Consider the following 23,679-nt stretch of genomic DNA (forward strand, 5'->3'; position numbering starts at 1 on the left):
AAGGTTGCCGGAACCGTCGTAAAGTTGCCGTCGTAAAGGTGTCGACGTAAAGTTTCTGCCGTAAAGGTTGTCAGAGCCGTCGTAAAGTTGCCGTCGTAAAAGTGTCGACGTAAAGTTTCTGCTGTAAAGGTTGTCGGAGCCGTCGTAAAGTTGCCGTGGTAAAAGTATCGACGTAAAGTTTCCGTCGTAAAAGCGGCGACGTAAAGTTTCTGCCGTAAAGGTTGTCGGAGCCGTCGTAAAGTTGCCGTCGTAAAAGTGTCGACGCAAAGTTGCCTTCGTAAAAATCGACGCCGTAAAGCGCGACCGCTGCCGTAAAGCGCAGAGGCTGTGGGGCAGCAGGCGGGGTGGGTCGCCATGCCGCTCATGAAAGGCCGCGCGGCCGTGCGCCGCACGCTCGACTACCTCCAGCGGGGCGAGGTGATCTTCCGCAGCGCCGTCAAGATCATGACCATCAACTACAACACGAGCGGCACCCGCAGCGACGGCACCAGGTGCGGTCCCCTGCAAGCCGCCTGCGACGTGGAACGCGCGCGATGTCGCTTCGCTCTTGTTTGAGCTCTCTCGCGCGCGTTTGAGCTCTCTCGCGCGCGATGTCGCTTCGCTCTTGTTTGTGAGCTCTCTCGCGCGCGCTCTCTGCGAGGAACCCGGAGCTCTCCCCACGTTCTGTCTCTCTCTCTCATAGAGACATGGGGAGAGAAACGCCCGACTCTGCTGATCCGACACTGAATGTCGACACCGGTTCACGGGTTTTGTTTTCTTGCCCTGCGCCAATGCTGCCGAAACGATGGACTGCCAGGGCGAGGCGGCGCGGCTGACGGGATGCGTAAAACGAACTTCGTGTTGTGTGCACGTGACGGGTTGGAAGGGGGGGGGGTAAGGAGCTGCGGGATCGCGTAGTCGGGACGACGCCCTCATTGGTCCCCGAGCTGTCACGTGGAACGCGAGGCGCGTCGCGATTGGCTGGGGGGGGGGGGGGCGACCTCGCGCGCACGCGCCGCACGTGCTGCAGGACGAGAACCCAAAGCGAGGCTCTCTCCGCTGCTGGATGATGGGGCCAAGCTCTGCCCCCACCTTCCCCCGCCACTAACGCAGGTGTGCCCCCGTGTCTCGCAGGAAGTTCGTGTTCTTTACGGTGCCGCAAATCCAGTTCAAGAACCCGTGGGTGCAGATCGTGGCGTTCAAGAACGTGACCCCCTCGCCCTTCCTGCGCTTCTACCTGGGTGCGCGCACAGCGCCACCCGCTGCACGAGAGCGGAGATTCCCACACTCGGGGCCAGTGGCTCTTCGTTGCAAGGCCCGCTTTTGAAGGAAAACAATATATATAAGTTCACAGCTCGGTGGGCTTTGCCTGATCGGATGGGGATGGTTTAGTTTTATTTGCATGGTTTTTTTTGGGGTGGGGGGGGTGATTTGTTTACCTTGCACATTGCACTACTGTTGTGTTTTTGTTTTGTTGTAACGTTCTTACCCGCCCCGACTGGGCATTTGTGGGGAAAAAGAGCTTCGTAGCTCATCGGATTTCTCCAGTATAAATATTCAAATTCTGGCCCCTGGTGGTCTTTCAGTGCGGCCCCCGACAATACACAAATGTGACAACATCCCGGCGTGCTGTCAAGCCCGTTGACGATGTCTTGTCGGCGATAGTGGCCCCTCTCTGGAAATGAGTGACGAACGGCTGAAATCGGGGCTCCTTCATCGGCATCATTCACTCATCGGCCATGGTCAGGGGTCGGCGACCTGCTGCTCCGGAGCCGCGTCCGGCTCCTAGAGGACTGCTTCGTGACATTATTCACGTGCGTTGAGGCTGTTGACATTTTTTGTTTTTACCGAATTAGGAAAAAACATTTCTTTGTTATTTTGGTTGCCGACTCCCGGCACTGCCGGATTAAGTCCTCCCCAAGCCTTTGCCATCTTTCGCGCTCCTTGAATATATTTTTTTAAATACGATTCCCGTTCGTTTCCTGAGTCTAATGACGCTTTATCATGATGGGCCTACCAAGTTACCGTAGTAGGCGGCGATGATGCTGCTGCTGCTGTGTGATCCCAATTGAGTCATTTGCAGGGACATGTTTGGCCAATACTAGGTACATGCAGAACTGGGGCATCGCTAGCATATAGTCAATAATATGATTTTTTTTTAAATACCATTTTACTTAGAAAAACGGGGAGAGTTTGCATTCCGACAGCACCATTATTGTCTCTTGTTTGCCCACGGTCAGCTGCCGGTGAAAGTTGTGCACCGCTGACTCGGTTACGCTGGCTTTGGCGGTGTGGTTATGCGCGGTGCGAGTAGACACCGGAGAGCAGATCCTGGTGGACGTGGAGGACAAAACGAACCAGGAGATCACGGCGCACGTCAAGAAGCTCATGGGAAAGTCCCCGTGAGTATCTCCTCTGTTCGACGGTCACGGTGATGACAATGATGGCGATTGAAAATTATGAGCACGATGCTGCCACTGCTGACAGTTACGACGATGACAAAAGGACTGTACATGTACGACATCACCAACGTGAAGGCCACTGACCCAAAACACGACCAATGACCACGATGAACTTGGTGATTACGACGGTCATGCTGATTGTAACGCTGCTTATGATAACGATCACAAAGTGAATCACCAGTGTGACGATAACGATGACGAATGTTGCCATCCCACAGGGAGCAGTTGGCGGAGGACGAACGCGCGCGCCTCGTGCTGTCCAACCCCGCCAACTTTGGCCGCAACGCTCGCTACGAGCGCAAGTGCCTGTGCGAGGTCGAGGGTCAGGTGCCCTGTCCGGCCATTGTGCCGCTGCCCAAGGAGATGCGCGGCAAATACCGCAACGCCAAAATGGAGGACACTGCGTAGACGACGGGCGGACACCGGGGCAGCAGCAATGACCACGCGGGCACAGGGGCAGCGGGTGTGGCGCGGGCGATGTCGGCGAAACTGGATGGACGATGGCACCCCTCTCTCCCCTGCCTCACTACTCGCTTCACGTGTAACGTGGCCCCTTTTGTCAGTCCACTGCTGGATGAGGGCCTCTCCACGCCCTGTGGGCCACGACGGGTTGCTTGACCGTACTTCACGCTGGTCAGTGTGGTGAAGAGGCCCTTGCAGTGACAGAAGGAAAGATTGAATGCGGGAAACACAGCGGTTTTGCGAGGTAAAACAATCTTCCCCTCCAGTACCCGATAAGTGCAGCGAAGATGCGTGCAGCAATGGATCGTTGTCGTTCATGGGCCCTCTTAAAAGTGGCCGTGGCCCGTGTGAAATGAAGCCGTGGGTCGTATCCATCTGCTCATTGGGCTGTTGGTTTCCCACCTCTCTTGCCGTTAACTCAAAATCCCGGAATGAACGCCACTCTGAAATCTGTGGAACTACGCACTGCGCTGTACACGAGAGGAATCGGAGCTGTGCGTTAGGTTTTTCATGTTTGTACTTTATGTTTATTGTGCAACGACATTAACCATAACCGCTTCTGGTGAGCGTTTAATAAACACATTGCCTGGGTTGGCAATGCCAACTTAAATCATCGTGGTCTGTTCCCCACACAGTAAACCACTGGCACAGGGTGGCAGCACAGAGTGGCGGGAATGCTCCAACTCCAGGGCACCCAGTCAGTCAACTCGGTTATAATCCACACCGCAGCCAATGCCCCTTCAAAATGAATTCACTTAATTTGCAAACTTCTAGTTATGGGAATTTAAATGCATTGATTTTGATTGCCAAGCAACATCTCGATAGCACAGACTGTGAGAAGGTGGCACACCATTCCCCGACTGTGGACAAGAGGTGACCGAAGGGATCTCAGGAGTCGTTCTGTGATGTTTACTTCAGAGGCCGTTATTCATAACGGGGGCCATGGTTGCACCGGTTTTTACCTTGCGATTACGGTGTCGGTATTGTGCCACGAGGTGACGAATCCATCGGCATCTCATGCAGGGCAGAGGTAACCCTGTTAAGAGCACGACCCACAAAGCAGACACTATAGAGCTACCTTAGATCCCTTTACGTGGCTTTTTGTGCACACAGTAGGGGGCACACAATGTACCCCGCTCGTCTTGATATACAGAGTAATGAAACGTTACTTGGTGATCAAACCGTACGCCTCAAGAGCTGGAATTCAGGCAAACTGATCGCGCAGCCAAATGTTCCGTCGGGGCTTCAAACCCAAGCTCGGCACTGACCTCTGAGCCACCCAGCGCCCTCTGGTTTTTATAAAGTAGAAGAAACACCAACTCACATCCTGGCACCGGCTGACGCCCAGCACGGCACAAAGAAATAACGTGGACACCGCCTTTCCTTATTCCCACCCTGTTTAATTGTGCAATTTTAGAGTGATTGACAGCGACGGCAGCTTCTGGAGGGAGGGGTTGGGGGGTAAAGTGACATCATCATAAACGCCAAGCTCCCATCGCAGCTGGACAATCCCAGAGCAGATACCTCCCTTGCCGGTACCACCTATTGTGGCATCACTCTAGTGGCTCTGATTTCTTCGTGATAACCAATTGCAATGAGCGAGTTCTTGTTGTATATGTCGCTTGTATATTAGTCGAGTAAAAGTATTGCTGCCTTCAAACCCATTTCTGCTCTGGACCATGGACTATACCCACAGGAGAAAGTTTTTTTAGAGGGGGAGGAACAACCTGCAGCAGTTCCTTTTCTAGCGTGGGCACTCGGGCAGGACCAGGCCTGGTTCGTAGCCAGGCAAATTCGGTTCTCTTTGGTTCTTTCGGTAAAGTCACGGAGGGAAAAAAAACTTTTGGTGCACACAGTAGGGGGCACACAATTATTTTTTTTTTCCCTACGTGATTTTACCGAAAGAACCAAAGAGAATGGATCATTGCAGTCACGAAAACTTCAGATCTAGAATAAATTCGGTTATTACTCTGGCAACGCATGCAAGTGTAAGAATTTGTAACGTGAGATTTATGTAAATTATGCATTTAGGATAATGGAGCAAATCAACACAAGTGAAGCGTACAATTATGGGACGAATCGTGGCCCCACATCGCGACGATGCATCCGGTCGTGCGCTATTGTTCCGTGCCCAGGCAGGTCCTTGCGCTCACGGTGCAGGCACCGAATCGCATCTGCAAGAACCAAGCGATTTTACGACTGATGAAGATTATACGCCAACGGAATTTAGAACGGAGCGAGACGCAACGATACAAGGCAGTGTAAACGGGATGGATAATCGAGTGTTCCGATCATGGGGGAGAACAGCTGTCGCTCGGGATCTCGGATTCTCAACTGGGTGCGGCATGGCGGGGATGGGCGGATTCCACGACTCGCTTCTGCCCCCGGCGACGCAGCCGCCTCTTTGTTGCCGTCCCGGTTAACGCTGCGCACCGTCCGCTTCACAGTGGACGCTGTCGATGCCGCGATGCGCTTCGAAAGAGCCGTAGGCCACGTGTGGCCAGCGGCACGGTCCAAATTTGACACATTTGAAAATGTACTCCCGATCACGTAAATCAGGAAACATGGCGATCGTCTGGGCGACTCCTGGGTAACGGAATGAATAATAAACTTCACCTTCAAAATCCACGGGTCACAGAAACCAGAGTGGGCCTTCCCCGAACCAGAACAGCAGCAGGCGGGTTCGCAGCGCACAACGTCCGTCGCACGCACGAGGGTTAGTGTTGGGAAACTAAATTAAATTCACAGGCAGTGTAATACTTTAGAGGCGACACCTCGAACGGTGCTACCGAGTGGCGGCCGCAGCGTTAGCGTTACGTTGGAGGGAGGGGGTTCCGGACGCGGTGGACGCACGTGAATAAAGGCAGCGGGCACTTGTGCGACGGAGCCTTCTCGAACGGTGGCACCGTCGTGTACTATTTTGAACCCCCGCCCATGTGCTAGCCGAAGCTGTTACTGACCGCAGGAGATCAGAACCCTGAATCTTAACCCCAATTCTGCTACCCCAAGGTTAAAATAGTATATTAGTATTGTGATCTCAGGGATGGGGGGGGGGGTCATTGTCACAGTAGAATTTGTACCCCGGGGTTCAAATGACTACCGTATATTTTTTATTCAAGTAACTTACCGCTTTCCTAAATGCTATTCAATCCAATAAGAACCACGACTGGCCAATTCTAACACGCTCTGTAAATTAAGTTGCACTCATATTCTTAGTTCTTTTGGTAAAGAACTAAGAATATGAATTACTGCAGTCACTCATCATCAGCACCAGACAGAAGTGCGTGCAGGCTGACAACCCACTACTGAACGCTGCCACCGCCCTCTGCGTGTTGTCGCCTAAAAGCGCGTCGAGTCGCGTTGCGATTATTACATCTGTGGCCAGAAACTTGGATGTGTGGCTCCAATCGCGGTAATCATCAGCCATGGTCAATCCACTTCTGGATGAAGGCCTCCTCAAGCTGTCGCCACCTCTTAAAAAGTCTGCGATGTAACAATCTGCGGAGCACCTGACCGCACATTTACAGTAGTGTCGTGGTTACGACCACTGTGGAAAGGATCCTACCCGTTTAGCTTATTCCGACTGTACGCTAATTTCACCGCGGTCCAAGCCGCGTTTAGTCAATATACAGGGACAATATGCAGCACCACGTGCTGTGCTGACACGCGGCTTCGCATCCCAGGCGTGCACTTGTTCGCACCGGCGTCTGGCGCAAAGCGTCGAGCGACTCGCGCTACGGCATCAACCAGACCGGGGCGAACTCCCCAGTCCCCGCGAGCCGCCACGATCCACCTCCGCGATGACCGAGCTCTATATTTGCACGCAAGTTAAGCCACGGCCCGCACATCGTTGTCAATCTTGCCAAGGGTCGTTATGCGCGCTGGGACGACGAGTCGCTCGCGTTGCTTAAACCGATGGAAATCGTTATCGACGAGTCCTTCGTGGCCACCCCAGGGCGAGAAATCCACTCCGAGCCACGCTAACCGTGAGTGGCAGAGTGAAACCTCCCGTCCACCGGCACACGACATAAGCGACATTATTTCCCCAAGTGTTTTCGTGTTATCGGATCAGTTGAGTAACGGAGCCGATAATCGATAGTCACGGACTACTTTACGAATCGGAGAGCCCAGGTTAGTAATAACAGGGAGCTGAACCATGGCGGGTCACACAGACCGGCTCATCAAATCCCAGTTCCCATCCCACTTCACAGCGCAGGTTTCCGACACTGCGCATCGTCGTCATCATCAACTAGCGTGCAAAGCGGACGGGTATGACAGGCAACCGTGAAATAATAAATGGTCGTTTGGAATGCCTAGGCCTCAAATGCCCCTTTTACACTGGTGCGCCAAAGCGCATGCCTGTCGGCACACGCCGTTTTCCCAAGTGGCTATTTCCCAAGCCGAACCAGAACCAAACGAGAAAACTCTGACCTCACAGGAAGACGCCTGAAACTGCCTCGGGGCTCCAACATGGCCACGGTCCGGGGTGATAGTTTTCGTCATTTCAAGCGAAGATGTCCAGTGGCTTCGGCAGTGGCAACGCAACCTGGCACCCTCCTGAGCCGCGCTGGGCTGGCTTGGCACAGCTCCCGATGCAGCTCGGTTGTGCAGTGGAAAGAGAGGTAAACGTTAATGGTGACTCGTGTAAACCTGACACTTCACTCTTCCCAGACGCTAACGGGTGACCCCAACATCCCACGTCGCCCAGTTCAGAATCAACCCAACTCGCTGTGCTACCACGACAGGGCGACTCTATCCGAGTCGGCCACTCGCAAAATATTTCCACATCTAGCACACCACACATCCAGTATTTACCACTCAATGGCTGTGGTGGTTACCAGTCATGTGGCACCTACTCCAAGTCTCTACTAGCGACCCGGAAAATACTGAGCCCTGGCGATAAAACACAACGGTAACGCATGGTTCCAGACGGTAACATCACAATCGTTAATGTTACATTCCCGGCATCAAATTGCTTAGCTTAGATGGGTTCCGCTCGATGGGAATGTTACGCCACCCCATGAAACAAGCCAGCCAATCAAGTCCAAAAAGCCAGCCTAAGGCCAAACTTGGCATTCTCATATCGCAAAAAAAACTAAACTTAGCCAAGCGCCTACCGCAATAAAACCAGCGTTGTCTCCACTCCACCGTACCGGCCGGCGTGGCGGGATGCCAGCGGACGTCCAGGTGCCAGATTGGAAAGTGGCAGCTTTCCCACGGGCCGTGTTAAGTGGAACACCAAAACGGCGATCGGACACCCCCCCCATCGGCGTCCTGGTCAGACATCCAACATTTGCCACCCAAGTGCACTTAAGCCCTTGACAGAAAATGATGGAATCCGCCCGACCGGACGGGCAGTGGCTAGAACGGAGTGGCACCGTTGGTCGGTCAGGGCAGGGTCCCCCGCGGCGCCACCGATGGCATCCGGCGAGAGGAGAGAACCAGAGCCTGCTGGAGCTCGCGCAGGTTTTGCGTGAGCGCGGCCACCTCCTCGGAGCGCCCGCCGTGTTTGGCGTCAAAGATGAACGCCCGGATGTTGTCGATCTGCTGGCGCAGCAGCTCGGGGTCGATGGCGCCGACGTTACCAGCGCCATCGCGCCCATCATCACCATTGTCGTCCACCTCGAAGGGGTTGCTGCTGCTGCTGGCGACTGGCTTGGCTCCATGTCGCCGCCCCGAGTTGTCCTGGTGGAAGGGGTTGGTGGCGTCGTCCTCAAACGGGTTTGCCAGTGACGGTTTTGGGGACTCGTCAGGGCGAAGCGAGCTCCGGCCGTTGGCACCGACTTCCTCCTCCTCAAATGGGTTTCCGCTCCCATTGGGCGCCTCGTGCCGACCGGCACCTGTTTTCTTTGGGGACGGTGTCTGGGCGAAGGGGTTCCCGTCTGGGGAGCCCCGAACCGGAATCGGTTCCGCCAATGACCCCCGCTTCCTCCTTCCGCCGCCGGCGACGCCGTCTGCCTCGTCCAACTCGAACGGGTTGAGCGAGGAGGGTTTAGGTGCTGGCAGTGAGGAGGAGGCGGTGGTGTGCGCCGTACGAGAGCCTGGCGGTAACGCCACTGCTGCCGCCGAGGAGGGGATGGAGGAGCCGGAGTTGGCGAGGGCGGCGCCGGCCCGGGGTCCTGCGTCGTGTGAGCTTGCGTGAACCTGGGCCGTCGTTTGCCACGGAACACCGATCGCTCCGCTCTGCTGCTGATGCTGCTGCCGTTTCACCGGGTGCTGCTGTCTCGTCATCTGCCGGACAACATCACCATTGGCCAAGATCAGTCCACTGCTGGATGAGTAAGAAGCATCAGTGCATATTCGACACTGGAGTAACGCAGTAATACCCCAGTTCACGTCGAGGATGCGTTCCTGAAAGGTGCGATGACGAATATCGAAACGTAGTGAACCAAATAAATTTACGAGGTAACTGGAGGCAAATGCCGAAGCGACGGATACGAGAAAGGACGGACGATGCTGTCAGCGACGTTTAAGCGTGGGGTTGAAGCAATGTAATTCAGGAGGTGGTATTCATAAAGTGACGACGTATTTGCGAAACGACGTAAAAGGGGGAGACGTAAATCGGGGTACGACTGTATGACACGGAGATATTTTCTGTTTTAGGTTTTATGGTCTTTTTCCCAATTGCGTTTTCAGCGTCATGTTGTAATCTATCAACTGGTGGATGAAAGTGTAGTAGCATCCACAAACTGTCGCTGCACGCGAGCTAATTTCATCGCTCCGTCTCACGGATGGACGTCCTCTAGGCCGTGTTGTTTCCCTCGGCTGCCAATCCATCGTGAATCTCGACCGCCGTCTTACCGTTCCTTCGAGCGATGATGCATCCTGGCAATGCAGCGATATTGACTGTTGTACTGCACTTCTATGCTCCCTACCTTCAACTTTGCACTGAGCACAGCACGTGGAGTCCCTTATCCAGCAGTGGACTGACAAGACGCCAACACAAGTTGTTAGGAAGCGTTTGGCAGTCGTGATTTCCTCTGTTTACCCCGGCTCAGACAAGTCAAGTGCAAGGGAGACCTGCACAGAGGGGAAGCCCACGCGACGGGGTACCTTGGTCGGCGATGAGAGGTCATGCCAGGGGCCGCCGGGCGGTGATGGTCGTTCCGGCTGTCCCCGGACCATGGGTTCCGGCTGTGCGGTTTCCGGCCTTGGCGACGGTGCCAGGGCTGTGGCGGTGGCACCATCCCCACGCGATCTTACGGATAACCCTTTTGTGGGCTCGTGCTCCTGTGACCTTGCGGGTGACCCCATCGTGGGGTCGTGTCCCTGTGACCTCGCTGGTGACCCCGCGGAGTCGTGCCCCTGCGACCTCGCGGGTGACCCCGCGGGGTCGTGCCCCTGCGACCTCGCTGGTGACCCCGCGGGGTCGTGCCCCTGCGACCTCGCTGGTGACCCCGCGGGGCTGTCACGGTGGCTGCGCTCCCGGAGGAGGTTAAGCTGGCGAGCCTGGAACTCCTCGTCCTCTTCGGCCTTCAGGGCCACCCGTTGCGCCAGCTGATGAAGAAAGCGCATACAGCGTTGGGCTCTTAACAGCGAGCATCGGCTCTGTACGTCCGTCAAGATTATCCGTTGTGAACAAAATTACAGGGTGAGGTTCCATTGCTGTTAGGCACTCAACCGAGAGCAAAAGGGACACGGGATCAAAGTGTTGCGCAAAATGTAGGAGGCAAAAACCAGGGCAATAAGAAACTATTGGAAAATACGTGATCGCATTTTGTTCCGACAGCTCTGCCGTCGGCTTCCGTACGTGTAGTTAAATACTCCCGAGGACAAATGCAGAAGTGGAGTTACATCATCCATGCATACACATTAAAAACAAAGTGTATAGTTGGCCAGATGCCCGAGGCATCAGAGCATGTCTCCGTCTTAGAAAGTCGCCGGTCGCTTTGACTAAACTTTACCGTTTAGGGGAACCCAAAAAGTCACTAAAATCTAGCGGCAACATCGCCGAGTTGGCAGCACGGCATGGGCGCGTTGGGTGGAGCCCGCACCTCCATCTGCTGCGCGTCGTACTCCTGCTGCAGCTGCTGCAGGTTCTCACGCAGCGTGCGCGCCTCGTCCACGCGCCCCGCCGCCACCGCCTGCCGCACGTAGCTGCGGATGTTGGCGATCTGCTGCAGCAGTGGGTCGTCCAACTCGCCGATGGGGCCACCGTGTCCTTCCATGCCTGACGCCGGCACACCGCTCTCGGGCAGCCACCCGGTAGCACTGTCCACCGCGGGCCGTTGGCGCCGGGGCTGCTGCTGCTGCTGCTGGCGCTGCTGCTGCTGCTGTGAGTCGAGCGAAGTCTGTGTTCGGAATGGAGACGCGCGTGGTTCGTACGTCACCGTGCGGGTCTCGGATGGTCAGGTTATGTGACGATGGCAGGTGAAGAAAAATGCGATGTTGATTGTTCCCTTGAGGGTAAATTACGAGGAAAGTACCAAATCAGGGGGTGGGGTGGAGCAGTCATCTGTGCGCTGCACAATGAACCCAGTCGTGTACGAGTGACTAAGACTTTTGTTGTGTCTGTTTTCATGCGTGTATTGTGTCCGCATTTGCCTCTGTGCATTCATCTGTCCACACGTGTCCCCGTGTGTGCACGTGTCCAGGTCCATGTGCGTAAGTGGATCTTCCCGTGTGCGTTTGCCCACGTGTATCCACATACATACACGCGTCTGTGTGTGTTTGCGTTCGTGCACATCTATCCACATGCAAGCATCTGCCCGTGGAGGCATGCGCGCACACACACCTGTACACTCGCATGTGTACCTGTGCATCTCCGTCCTGTCCTTGTGCACGCGTGCCTGCCTGTGCACGTGTCTGCGTGCGTGTGTCTGTGTGCGCTCGCCTGTCTCTCCTGCATGACGCGGCTCTCCGCCTCACGCCTCCGCCCCTCCTTCAGCTCCTCGTAGCGATCGGCCGTCGGCAGCGACTGCAGCCCCAGCAGCTTCTCCTGTGGCGTGCGCGCGACGCCCGCGACCGGTCAACTCCCCACAGCACCGGCGGCTCACGGTGCAACCCCCCCCCCCACCCCCCCAACCGACTCCCCTCCGCCGTTCTGGTGCCAATCCGGCAGCTACGAGGCAGCCAAAGGCAGCGCCAGTGGAGGGGCAGAGGGGCGAGTGCCCCACAAATTGGTAGACTCGGGAAGGGCAAAAATAGACTTCAGCCCCCTCCTGACCCCCCAACAGAACTCCTTGGGGACAGGGAAGTGCAAGCCAAGGTATGCATTATCAATTCGCTCTGTACCGTTAATATCTGCAATACACTGCAAATGCATTGTACATTACTAAACGCTGAGTAACAGCCACATGATGGAACACGCCCAACAGAGGATATTCATCCTGGCGATGGAGCGACGAAATCGGCTCATGTGCAGCAGTGGATAGTTCATGGAGTATGATGATGATGTTGGGGATAATGATGACGACGACGTCCCGCAGACGACAAGACAGCAGCAGCTAGCGGAGGCAGCAGAAGCTTCCGCACCTGCACGAAGAGGCTCACGCTGTAGCGAATCATCTTCTGCAGCTTCAGTGCCTTGGCATGAGGGGGGGGGTCATCCTTTACACCCAGGTTCAGGATCTTCTTGCTGTACAGAAAGTGGGGGGAGGGCGCACAGAGGGGGATTAGAGGGGAGAGAGGCCACAGCCAGCAGGGACAGATCTCGGCGCGCGCGTAACGATGGATCGATTCACGTTCGAACGCTAACGAACCGATTCACCTCTGACACCAGCACTCACCTGATGACATCCACCAGCTCGTACAGCTTCATCAGCTCCATGCGCATCGCATTGCCCTGGTCCAGGGTGTACGTCGTCTCGCCGGCGCTGCAACAACAACTCACCTCCGATTAGCACGGTTGGCTACGTATGGTGCGAAAGAAGTTCAACATACATACGTACAGCGGAAATGGGAGGATGAGGGGCGGTCAGGGGAGGGGAGAGGGCAGCACGAGCGTAGTGGGTCAGGATCGTCAACATTTGGTGTGCGGCAATGGGTGGTCACGCACGACGGATCGTCGCACGCTGCGATGAATTGTCACGATCGGAGTGGGCGGGAGCGTCACTACGCAGTGCTGTGGCGCCACTCACTTCAGGGAGTCGGCCATCCTGCCGTACTCGGGCGCCAGCTGCTCCACCTTCACCGTGCTCTGATGCAGCTTCTGAAGGTTTAAGGTGGGCAGTGCGAGCAGAACGTTAGAGATTAAAAACGGACCACTGAGCCTATGGGTCTATATGTGAGTCTATGGGTGGGTCAATATATCAAAGGGTGTCTATGCGAGTCTATAGGTCTCTGATACCACCAACAGACTGTACTCGACAACCTAGTTTCATGGCAAGTCTATGGATCTCCATGCAAGTCTATGTGTCTCAATGCATGTCAGTGGTGACAAGGCTGAGACCACCAACTTTCTACCACTGAGAACCCGGTTTAATCACAACCAAGTCTATGTAAGTCAATGAGTCTCCATGCGAGGCTATGCAAGTCCATGAGTCTCGGTGTGATTCCATGCATCTCCAAGCACGTCTCTTGTACTCCATGCGAGTCAATGGCGACAAGGCTGATACACACACTCCCTACGCTAGAGAACCCGGAATAACCACGGTTCCACCCCGTGATCTCAGCAGCGCCAGCTCCGCATCTCCACATCCCGACCCTCCTGCCGGCACCCGCACCTCATAGAGCGCCACGATGGCCGGCTGGTGGTGCTGCTCGTCCATCTGGTGCTCGTGCCGCACCAGCGCCTCGCGGCAGTGCCGGCAGCACCGCACCCGCTCGTCGTCCTTGTCCTCCAGGAGCAACGAACCCACGCTGCTGGTGCTGCCGCGCCGCCGGTGCCCGCCGCCCTCGCCGGGCCGGCCAGCTGCCTTGGCACCGGCGGCACTGCCACCGGACCAGGCCGCCGACAGAGACGCGGTTGATCCAGCCAAGGTCGATACGCGGTTGGCGCTCGTCAGCTTGTCTGCGTCGCACAGAGGGGAGGATCGCAGTCAAGTTTAGGGCGCTCATCGTCTGTATGTTGCTGGATGAAACCGTGCCCGTCTCTCATGGTCGTGCTGTTACTCGTCAATAGATAGTAAAGTGGGTCCTGCGGTTTTGCCTACAATGCGCTTTTCACAAACACGACAGCACAATTAATTATCACAATTCCATTCGTCAGTCAAATATTTCGTCATATTTTGTTCAACAAGGCTTGTTTTGTTCCTCTCTATAGTCTATACCAGGGGTCACCAAACTTTTTTCACAGCGGGCCGGATAACTGATAGAATGACGAGCTCGGGCCGCATAATCATTCTGTTCAATACTTAGGGGTGGGAAAGATGCGTATTTGTGTGTGTTGCCATGGAAACCATGGTAACGTCAGAGCGTAGGCGGAGCTACCACGAGCCGGGGAAGGACTTGGGATGGCGCGAAATAAGCAAACATTACCATAAACAAGAAAATCTAGATACAATAATTTAAAATAGTAAATTTAAGGCACATAGCAGTAAGGAGGTCTCCGCACGCGTGAAGATCTCCTAGTATTCTAAACATAATATTTAAATTGTATCACAACGTCTCGTGTTCCATACGTTTTATCATCCAAATTCAAGTACTGTCGGCGGGCCCGATGGACTGACGTCGCGGGCCGAATGCGGCCCGCGGGCCGTAGTTTGGTGACCCCTGGTCTATACAGGTGCGTTGATGAACTGTAACACTCGCACATTGTTAGCAGATCATTCGAATCCATTACAACTATTGATTCTGACTCGCGCGATTTGAAGAATTATACCGCGAGCATAAGAGGAGACTTTAATCGGCGCATAATTACGCACCTCGCGCCGCCTGACCGCCCGAATTACATCGTCCTTTAACTCAAGCTAGCGCTGCGCAGCCAGTGCCTTGCAGCCAGCAGAGTGGGACGCACCGGCGAAGGCGACGGTGAGGAAGTGCGTGCAGCGCTTGCACATGATGGAGCCGCAGAGCCGGCAGTGGTGGCGGCGGCTCGTCACCGAAAATCCGCGGCCGCAGTCGGGGCAGCACGGCACGTCCTCGTCGCTCACCCACGTCACCACCAACCGCTCAAGCGCTGCCGCCGTGTGTGAAGAGGGGAGTGGTATGGGGCAGTGGAGACAGCGCAGCAGAGGTCCCTGGGCGAATAACTGGCACGGGTAAATATTTTTCGCTATTGTTCGAACGCAGCGCCATTTCGTGCAGAAATATTTCAAGGAAAGCGGAGGCCTCACCTTTCCTCTTGGCCGGGTCTGTGTTCACGCGATCAAACGACGTCAGCTGATTGAGAGAAAGCGGAGACAAAACAGTGGGAAACATGATCAGCGAGACATTACTGCTCCACTCAGCTTTAACTTTCGTCAGCGTGGGCTCTCACACCACGACAGGGTTCATGTGTAGAAACGTATATGCCTCCCCTCCGTCTTCACAGCACTGTGAAAGATTACGGCGGAGATTTTGATTTGAAAAAAATTACCGGATCACCCGTTCAGAAAGAAGTGATCCCCAAATCACCTGAAATGCGGCAAATCTCAGAAGCTAAGCTGATTTAAGCCTGGATAGTTCTTGGATTGGCGACCATTAACTACAAAACAGGAGTTTGTAGGCTGCCGCATGGCTAGATTCTGGGCAGACAATGCGCCACACGGGGTTCCTAAGTCCACATCTCTTATATCTATGGGATTTTTTTGTCAGTATCAAGAATGATGAGAAAATCAGAATAGGCTTTAACCTTTCTGGAAATAAAACAGGTGTTAAGAAGGCTGCCTCTGGTGTAGGCTAATCAGTTTCAAAGACAATGTATATATTATCAGAGCAAGTATGTGTGACTAATGCAGACTTGATGCTTTGCAATAGGCATCTATTTAGTGTTTGAACATCTTAACACCTGTTTTATTGCCAGATAGGGTAAAGCCTAGTCCACATCTCTTGCTCTTTGTATTCGGTCTCTACCTGCAGGGCGACGGACTCCCCGTGTCGTGCCGGGCAGTGGCTTAACACAAGGGGCTCTGCATGTACATGTTTAGATGTTGCGGCGTTACGTATGGGGAGAGAAACCACGAAGGGTGGACTCACCTTCTCTAGGCGGATGAGTAGCCTGTTCATCTCGATGACGGAGCGGTCAATTCGAGCCGCCCTCACCCTCTTAAAGTCGTCCAAGTGACTTCGTTCCAAACCTAAAACAAACATCAGCTCCGCTCGGTGACACGAGATGCACGCACGAGCAGAACCATCAGCCCTACGTGTCCATGTAGCCACTGAACCTCATGGGAGGATCACGGGGTGAGGACAAGGGTTCATTCCAGCCGGGCAAGTTCAGGTCAGCGATTTGGAAAATATTTCCACACCCAGTAGATATGAACCCATAGACTTACATAGGACCCACATACTTACTTGGGCTAAATAACCTTATAAAGCACCCACAGACTTACATCGGACTCATAGACTTACATGGGACCAGGGATTAAGTCCAGCAAAGTCGACGAGCTGGAAAGTATATCCGCAATCGGCACACCACATCCACCATACCTCTCATAATGGCTGTGGTAACTACTAGTCATGAGCCACCTACTCCAGTCGACCAATGACCCAAATATATTCAGTGATAAAAAAATTCAGGCCGAGGGTACGAGAGTTCATCTGACCTGGTCTGACCCGGTCCCACCTACCGGGTTCCTGGGGCTCCCACATCCACGTGTCAATGCCTCCCGTCGTCACCACCGCTGCTGCCACAGAGTCAGCTCCTCCATCTGTGCCCGGGTCCACCTTCTCGTCCCTCTTCAGCAGCTTGCTCTTGGCTCTGCCGAGGAGATCTAAACACACGCGCCACCAGGCACATGTGAGGGCATGGTGTATATGCGGCATGTCCGTGGTGCAGTGGGCACGTGTGGTGTCGTAGCGAGGGCGGGCGCGTAGTCTGTGGGGCACGTCCGTGGTGCAGTGGGCACGTGCGGTGTCGTAGCGAGGGCGGGCGCGCACTCTTGATGTGGTGCACCACGTGGCGGTCGTCCTCCGAGTGCGCGTCCTCGTAGTGCGCCTGCAGCTGGTACACGGAGGGGAAGTCGCGCACACACATGGGGCACAGGAAGCCCTCTCGGATCTCGGGCCCCGTGTCTCCGTCCGTGTCCCCCATCTCACGGCCGGTAGAGGTGGATCCTCTCTCCTTGCGGGGGGGCACCAGGTGCTAGCCGGCAGCAGACGGACCTGCGGGGGATTGAGATGGGGAATCTTTAGTTGTGATGGCAAGTTGAGGCCTGCCAGTCTACGTTTTTATAGAAGATGCTGGATTTGAATACTGGATTGGCAGAGGCCTTCATCCAGCAGTGGATTGTCCGTGGCTGATGATGACGCGAAATTCAATGTTTCAACAACAGCAAGAGGATCAGTCCTCAAAGTCTAAAATCAACAAGCACTATTTGCAAGGGATCAGTGAAGTCAACACTTGAGTATCGTGCCGACTGATTAGTAAGCAATCAGTCAGCACTATAGTAGGTAAAGTGATCGATCCATCAGCGCTATATAGAGTAAACACAGTGAAGCATCATGTGTGATGAGTAAGACTATTAGTAAATGATTCGTAGTCACTGCCTATAAGCGGCAAGCACTATCGGCAAGTGCCGAGTAAGCACCACGGGCAATTAGCAAGCACGGGAAGTGGCGAGTAAGCTATTAGGGAGCACTACTGCCGTCAAACACAGCGGTGCGTGATTAGGGGCAGTCCATAAATGACGTCACGCACCTAGAGGGGGGAGGGGTCAGATATTTGTGACGATGTGTGACGAGGGGGGGGGGGGGTTGAGAAATGTGACGTCACATCAAAAATGCGAAACTTTAAATAAATATAGACACGTTCTACTTAATGAAATAGACTTTTTAATAAATGTGTTCTCCTATAACATCAGAGTGCAGCGCCACATCAAATAAGCAATACAATGGCAATAGTTTAAAGCGATTTGAAGCATGTTTTATATATTTTTTGGGGGGGGGCAGAGCTTTCTGACGTCATATTTGGGGGGGGGGGTCTGACTTTTTGTGACGTCGTGTGACGAAGGGGGGGGGGGTCAAAAATCGTCCAAAATAGCGTGACGTCATTTATGGACGGCCCCATAGCAAACACAATAGCTATCCGACCGATGAGTGGGCGGCTTACTGTAGAGAGGATAGTAAGTTATCTACAGTAAGCACTAGAGCTCTATCGGGATGGTGTCTAGGAGGCTGTGCGATGGTTACGGAGTTGGTAGGAGTGAGTGCAGAATAGAGTGGAGGGGAGAGTGGGGGTAGTGGAGTGGGTCGAGTTAGGGGTAGTAGAGTGAGGGGTAGTAGTAGAGTGGTAGTAGAGTGAGTGGTAGTAGAGTGGTGGTAGTAGTAGAGTGGTAGTAGTAGTAGAGTGGCAGTAGTACAATGAGGGGTAGTAGAGTGAGGGGTAGTAGTAGAGTGGTAGTAGAGTGGTAGTAGAAGAGTGAGTGAGGGGTACTAGTAGAGTGAGTGATAGTAGTAGAGTGGTAGTAGTAGAGTGAGTGGTTGTAGCAGAGTGGTAGTAATAGAGTGGTAGTAGTAGAGTGGTAGTAGAGTGGTAGTAGTAGAGTGAGTGAGTGGTAGTAGATTGAGTGGTAGTAGTAGAGTGGTGGAAGTAGAGTGGTAGTAGTAGAGTGAGGGGTAGTAGAGTGAGGGGTAGTAGAGTGAGGGGTAGTAGTAGAGTGAGTGAGTGGTAGTAGAGTGGTAGTAGTAGAGTGGTAGTAGTAGAGGGGTAGTAGAGTCAGTGGTAGTAGAGTGACTGAGTGGTAGTAGTAGAGTGGTAGTAGTAGAGTGAGTGGTAGTAGAGTGAGGGGTAGTAGTAGAGTGGTAGTAGTAGAGTGAGTGAGGGGTAGTAGAGTGGTAGTAGTAGAGTGGTAGTAGTAGAGTGGTGGTAGTAGTAGAGTGGTAGTAGTAGAGTGGTAGTAGTAGAGTGGTAGTAGTAGAGTGAGGGGTAGTAGTAGAGTGGTAGTAGTAGAGTGAGTGAGGGGTAGTAGAGTGGTAGTAGTAGAGTGGTAGTAGTAGAGTGGTGGTAGTAGTAGAGTGGTAGTAGTAGAGTGAGTGGTAGTAGTAGAGTGGTAGTAGTAGAGTGAGGGGTAGTAGAGTGGTAGTAGTAGAGTGGTAGTAGTAGAGTGGTAGTAGTAGAGTGAGGGGTAGTAGTAGAGTGAGGGGTAGTAGTAGAGTGGTAGTAGAGTGAGTGGTAGTAGAGTGAGTGGTAGTAGTAGAGTGGTAGTAGAGTGAGTGGTAGTAGAGTGAGTGGTAGTAGTAGAGTGGTGGTAGTAGTAGAGTGGTAGTAGTAGTAGAGTGGCAGTAGTACAGTGAGGGGTAGTAGAGTGAGTGAGGGGTAGTAGAGTGGTAGTAGAGTGGTAGTAGTAGAGTGGTAGTAGTAGAGTGGTAGTAGTAGAGTGAGTGGTAGTAGTAGTAGAGTGGGAGTAGTAGAGTAGGTAGTAGTAGTAGAGTGAGTGGTAGTAGTAGAGTGAGTGGTAGTAGTAGAGTGGTAGTAGTAGAGTGAGTGGTAGTAGTAGAGTGAGTGGTAGTAGTAGTAGAGTGGTAGTAGTAGTAGAGTGGTAGTAGAAGAGTGGTAGTAGTAGCGTGAGTGGTAGTAGTAGAGTGAGTGAGTGGTAGTAGAGTGAGTTAGTAGAGTGGTAGTAGTAGTGTAGTAGTAGAGTGGTAGTAGTAGAGTGAGTGGTAGTAGTAGAGTGGTAGTAGTAGAGTGAGTGGTAGTAGAAGAGTGGTAGTAGTAGAGTGGTAGTAGTAGAGTGAGTGGTAGTAGTAGAGTGGTAGTAGTAAAGTGGTAGTAGTAGAGTGGTAGTAGTAGAGTGAGTGGTAGTAGTAGAGTGGTAGTAGAGTGAGTGGTAGTAGTAGAGTGAGTGGTAGTAGAGTGAGTTAGTAGAGTGAGTTAGTAGAGTGGTAGTAGTAGTGTAGTAGTAGAGTAGTAGTAGAGTGGTAGTAGTAGTGAGTGGTAGTAGAAGAGTGGTAGTAGTAGAGTGGTAGTAGTAGAGTGAGTGGTAGTAGAAGAGTGGTAGTAGTAGAGTGGTAGTAGTAGAGTGAGTGGTAGTAGTAGAGTGAGTGGTAGTAGTAGAGTGAGTGGTAGTAGTAGAGTGAGTGGTAGTAGAGTGGTAGTAGTAGAGGGAGTAGTAGTAGAGTGGTAGTAGTAGAGTGAGTGGTAGTAGTAGAGTGAGTGGTAGTAGTAGAGTGGTAGTAGAGTGAGTGATAGTAGTAGAGTGGTAGTAGTAGAATGAGTGGTAGTAGTAGAGTGAGTGGTAGTAGTAGAGTGGTAGCAGTAGAGTGGTAGTAGAGTGGTAGAGTGTGTGGTAGTAGTAGAGTGGTAGTAGTAGAGGGAGTGGTAGTAGTAGAGTGAGTGGTAGTAGTAGAGTGGTAGCAGTAGAGTGGTAGTAGAGTGGTAGTAGTAGAGGGAGTGGTAGTAGTAGAGTGGTAGAGTGAGTGGTAGTAGTAGAGTGGTAGAGTGAGGGGTAGTAGTAGAGTGGTAGTAGAGTGAGTGGTAGTAGAGTGGTGGTAGTAGTAGAGTGGTAGTAGTAGTAGAGTGGCAGTAGTACAATGAGGGGTAGTAGAGTGAGGGGTAGTAGTAGAGTGGTAGTAGAGTGGTAGTAGAAGAGTGAGTGAGGGGTACTAGTAGAGTGAGTGATAGTAGTAGAGTGGTAGTAGTAGAGTGAGTGGTTGTAGCAGAGTGGTAGTAATAGAGTGGTAGTAGTAGAGTGGTAGTAGAGTGGTAGTAGTAGAGTGAGTGAGTGGTAGTAGATTGAGTGGTAGTAGTAGAGTGGTGGAAGTAGAGTGGTAGTAGTAGAGTGAGGGGTAGTAGAGTGAGGGGTAGTAGAGTGAGGGGTAGTAGTAGAGTGAGTGAGTGGTAGTAGAGTGGTAGTAGTAGAGTGGTAGTAGTAGAGGGGTAGTAGAGTCAGTGGTAGTAGAGTGACTGAGTGGTAGTAGTAGAGTGGTAGTAGTAGAGTGAGTGGTAGTAGAGTGAGGGGTAGTAGTAGAGTGGTAGTAGTAGAGTGAGTGAGGGGTAGTAGAGTGGTAGTAGTAGAGTGGTAGTAGTAGAGTGGTGGTAGTAGTAGAGTGGTAGTAGTAGAGTGGTAGTAGTAGAGTGGTAGTAGTAGAGTGAGGGGTAGTAGTAGAGTGGTAGTAGTAGAGTGAGTGAGGGGTAGTAGAGTGGTAGTAGTAGAGTGGTAGTAGTAGAGTGGTGGTAGTAGTAGAGTGGTAGTAGTAGAGTGAGTGGTAGTAGTAGAGTGGTAGTAGTAGAGTGAGGGGTAGTAGAGTGGTAGTAGTAGAGTGGTAGTAGTAGAGTGGTAGTAGTAGAGTGAGGGGTAGTAGTAGAGTGAGGGGTAGTAGTAGAGTGGTAGTAGAGTGAGTGGTAGTAGAGTGAGTGGTAGTAGTAGAGTGGTAGTAGAGTGAGTGGTAGTAGAGTGAGTGGTAGTAGTAGAGTGGTGGTAGTAGTAGAGTAGTAGTAGTAGTAGAGTGGCAGTAGTACAGTGAGGGGTAGTAGAGTGAGTGAGGGGTAGTAGAGTGGTAGTAGAGTGGTAGTAGTAGAGTGGTAGTAGTAGAGTGGTAGTAGTAGAGTGAGTGGTAGTAGTAGTAGAGTGGGAGTAGTAGAGTAGGTAGTAGTAGTAGAGCGAGTGGTAGTAGTAGAGTGAGTGGTAGTAGTAGAGTGGTAGTAGTAGAGTGAGTGGTAGTAGTAGAGTGAGTGGTAGTAGTAGTAGAGTGGTAGTAGTAGTAGAGTGGTAGTAGAAGAGTGGTAGTAGTAGCGTGAGTGGTAGTAGTAGAGTGAGTGAGTGGTAGTAGAGTGAGTTAGTAGAGTGGTAGTAGTAGTGTAGTAGTAGAGTGGTAGTAGTAGAGTGAGTGGTAGTAGTAGAGTGGTAGTAGTAGAGTGAGTGGTAGTAGAAGAGTGGTAGTAGTAGAGTGGTAGTAGTAGAGTGAGTGGTAGTAGTAGAGTGGTAGTAGTAAAGTGGTAGTAGTAGAGTGGTAGTAGTAGAGTGAGTGGTAGTAGTAGAGTGGTAGTAGAGTGAGTGGTAGTAGTAGAGTGAGTGGTAGTAGAGTGAGTTAGTAGAGTGAGTTAGTAGAGTGGTAGTAGTAGTGTAGTAGTAGAGTCGTAGTAGAGTGGTAGTAGTAGTGAGTGGTAGTAGAAGAGTGGTAGTAGTGTAGAATGGTAGTAGTAGAGTGAGTGGTAGTAGAAGAGTGGTAGTAGTAGAGTGGTAGTAGTAGAGTGAGTGGTAGTAGTAGAGTGAGTGGTAGTAGTAGAGTGAGTGGTAGTAGTAGAGTGAGTGGTAGTAGAGTGGTAGTAGTAGAGGGAGTAGTAGTAGAGTGGTAGTAGTAGAGTGAGTGGTAGTAGTAGAGTGAGTGGTAGTAGTAGAGTGGTAGTAGAGTGAGTGATAGTAGTAGAGTGGTAGTAGTAGAATGAGTGGTAGTAGTAGAGTGAGTGGTAGTAGTAGAGTGGTAGCAGTAGAGTGGTAGTAGAGTGGTAGAGTGTGTGGTAGTAGTAGAGTGGTAGTAGTAGAGGGAGTGGTAGTAGTAGAGTGAGTGGTAGTAGTAGAGTGGTAGCAGTAGAGTGGTAGTAGAGTGGTAGTAGTAGAGGGAGTGGTAGTAGTAGAGTGGTAGAGTGAGTGGTAGTAGTAGAGTGGTAGAGTGAGTGGTAGTAGTAGAGCGGTAGTAGTAGAGGGAGTGGTAGTAGAGGGAGTGGTAGTAGAGTGGTAGTAGTAGAGGGGTAGTAGAGTGAGTGCTAGTAAGAGTGAGTGTTCGTACTGAGGTAACCTGCTACTGCTGCTCCCTCTGCTTTGATTGCGTGAGGCGGAGTCGCCCTCCCCGCTGCCCGCCCTCGCGTCACCGCCCAGCGCCACGCTCTGGACCCAGCACCGCAGCAGCAGCAGCCGCTGCCTCGCTACCACCCCCCCTACACCCCCAACTTGACCGTCGCCTCTACGAACCCGACGACTCGGGAGCGGAATCCGCCTGTTGTTTTGATTCCTCACCACGGAGCTCGCAACTCCTGTCCGGGGTGGGGGGGGGCCCGCGAGTCCCTCAATGTCGGCGCATCCGATTGGATCCCCGCACTCGGCCAATCGCGGCGAGGAAAGGGGCACAGGTTGTTGGGTGTGGAGGTGGCTCTGGGTGGGGAGTGGTTGTGGCTGGTGGTGGTCGTTTCAGCCCCGTCGCGTGTGAATGCAACAAATCGGGACAGCCAGAAGCAAACATGCGATCGGTGATGATGTTGCGCCCCGTATATGGCTTCTCGCGGAATCGTGAATCGACGCTAAATCGTATCGATTCCGCTCAGCCGATTCCCGGCAAAAGCCAGCTCAAAGTCGATCGTGAACTAGCGGGTTAATCGTCGTGTCGAACCATCCCCAATCGATTCACGGATCGAGTGATTCCATTGGGTCGTATGGCGTCGCGTGACACGGTCCCCCCCCCCCTCATTTTTTGATTGGCTAATATCTGAACGATTGGCGATTCCGTCGCACTTCGAATTGATTGTATCACCAACTAGTCCACCCCCAACGTCAACCCAACGTCCCATTGGCCGAGCTGCGTGCGGACTTCAAGGCGGGAAACCACCACTCCGATTGGCTCGCGGGTGTACAGGCGACGAGTTTGCCCGCTTGGGTAAAAGGGCGGCGCGGTGGTTCGTCGTCCTCGAGACAAATCTGCGGCCGTGTTAGTCAAGGGGAAGGCGCCCCCGGCCGCCACACTCCCACTGCCCGGCCCCCCACCTTCCACACCCCCCCGCCTCACACACCGCCCCCTACCGCCTCACCGCCCCCTACCGCCTCAC

General features: G+C 53.0%; 2 protein-coding genes across 4 annotated transcripts; one reads left to right on the top strand and one right to left on the bottom strand.

Moving 5' to 3' along the window:
* The first annotated feature begins 283 nt into the window (after positions 1 to 283).
* On the top strand, positions 284 to 3,513 carry MRPS25 (mitochondrial ribosomal protein S25). The gene is made up of 4 exons (XM_032971633.2): positions 284 to 491; positions 1,114 to 1,220; positions 2,294 to 2,381; positions 2,660 to 3,513. Exons 1-4 carry the CDS (start codon positions 355 to 357, stop codon positions 2,847 to 2,849), a joined length of 522 nt encoding a protein of 173 aa, XP_032827524.1. The 5' UTR covers positions 284 to 354; the 3' UTR covers positions 2,850 to 3,513.
* Positions 3,514 to 4,282: 769 nt separating this feature from the next.
* RBSN (rabenosyn, RAB effector) lies at positions 4,283 to 23,586 on the bottom strand. Of its 3 annotated transcripts, none has more exons than XM_032971545.2 (14): positions 22,877 to 23,586; positions 16,863 to 17,087; positions 16,553 to 16,696; positions 15,960 to 16,060; positions 15,119 to 15,164; positions 14,800 to 14,961; positions 13,568 to 13,854; positions 12,983 to 13,053; positions 12,632 to 12,718; positions 12,378 to 12,480; positions 11,737 to 11,841; positions 10,898 to 11,194; positions 9,957 to 10,400; positions 4,283 to 9,134 (listed from the first exon to the last, which is right to left on the bottom strand). In XM_032971545.2, exons 2-14 carry the CDS (start codon positions 17,014 to 17,016, stop codon positions 8,292 to 8,294), a joined length of 2,844 nt encoding a protein of 947 aa, XP_032827436.2. In that variant the 5' UTR covers positions 17,017 to 17,087; positions 22,877 to 23,586; the 3' UTR covers positions 4,283 to 8,291. The 3 variants fall into 3 exon arrangements, with proteins under 3 accessions (XP_032827436.2, XP_032827435.2, XP_032827434.2); XM_032971544.2 differs by having other exon boundaries at positions 22,659 to 23,586; XM_032971543.2 differs by having other exon boundaries at positions 22,650 to 23,586.
* Between the last annotated feature and the right edge of the window lie 93 nt (positions 23,587 to 23,679).

Source organism: Petromyzon marinus, chromosome 46 (assembly GCF_048934315.1).
Source record: "Petromyzon marinus isolate PM22_M1 ecotype Great Lakes invasive population chromosome 46, UKy_Petmar_22M1.pri1.0, whole genome shotgun sequence".
In the NCBI taxonomy this organism is placed as follows: domain Eukaryota; kingdom Metazoa; phylum Chordata; class Hyperoartia; order Petromyzontiformes; family Petromyzontidae; genus Petromyzon; species Petromyzon marinus.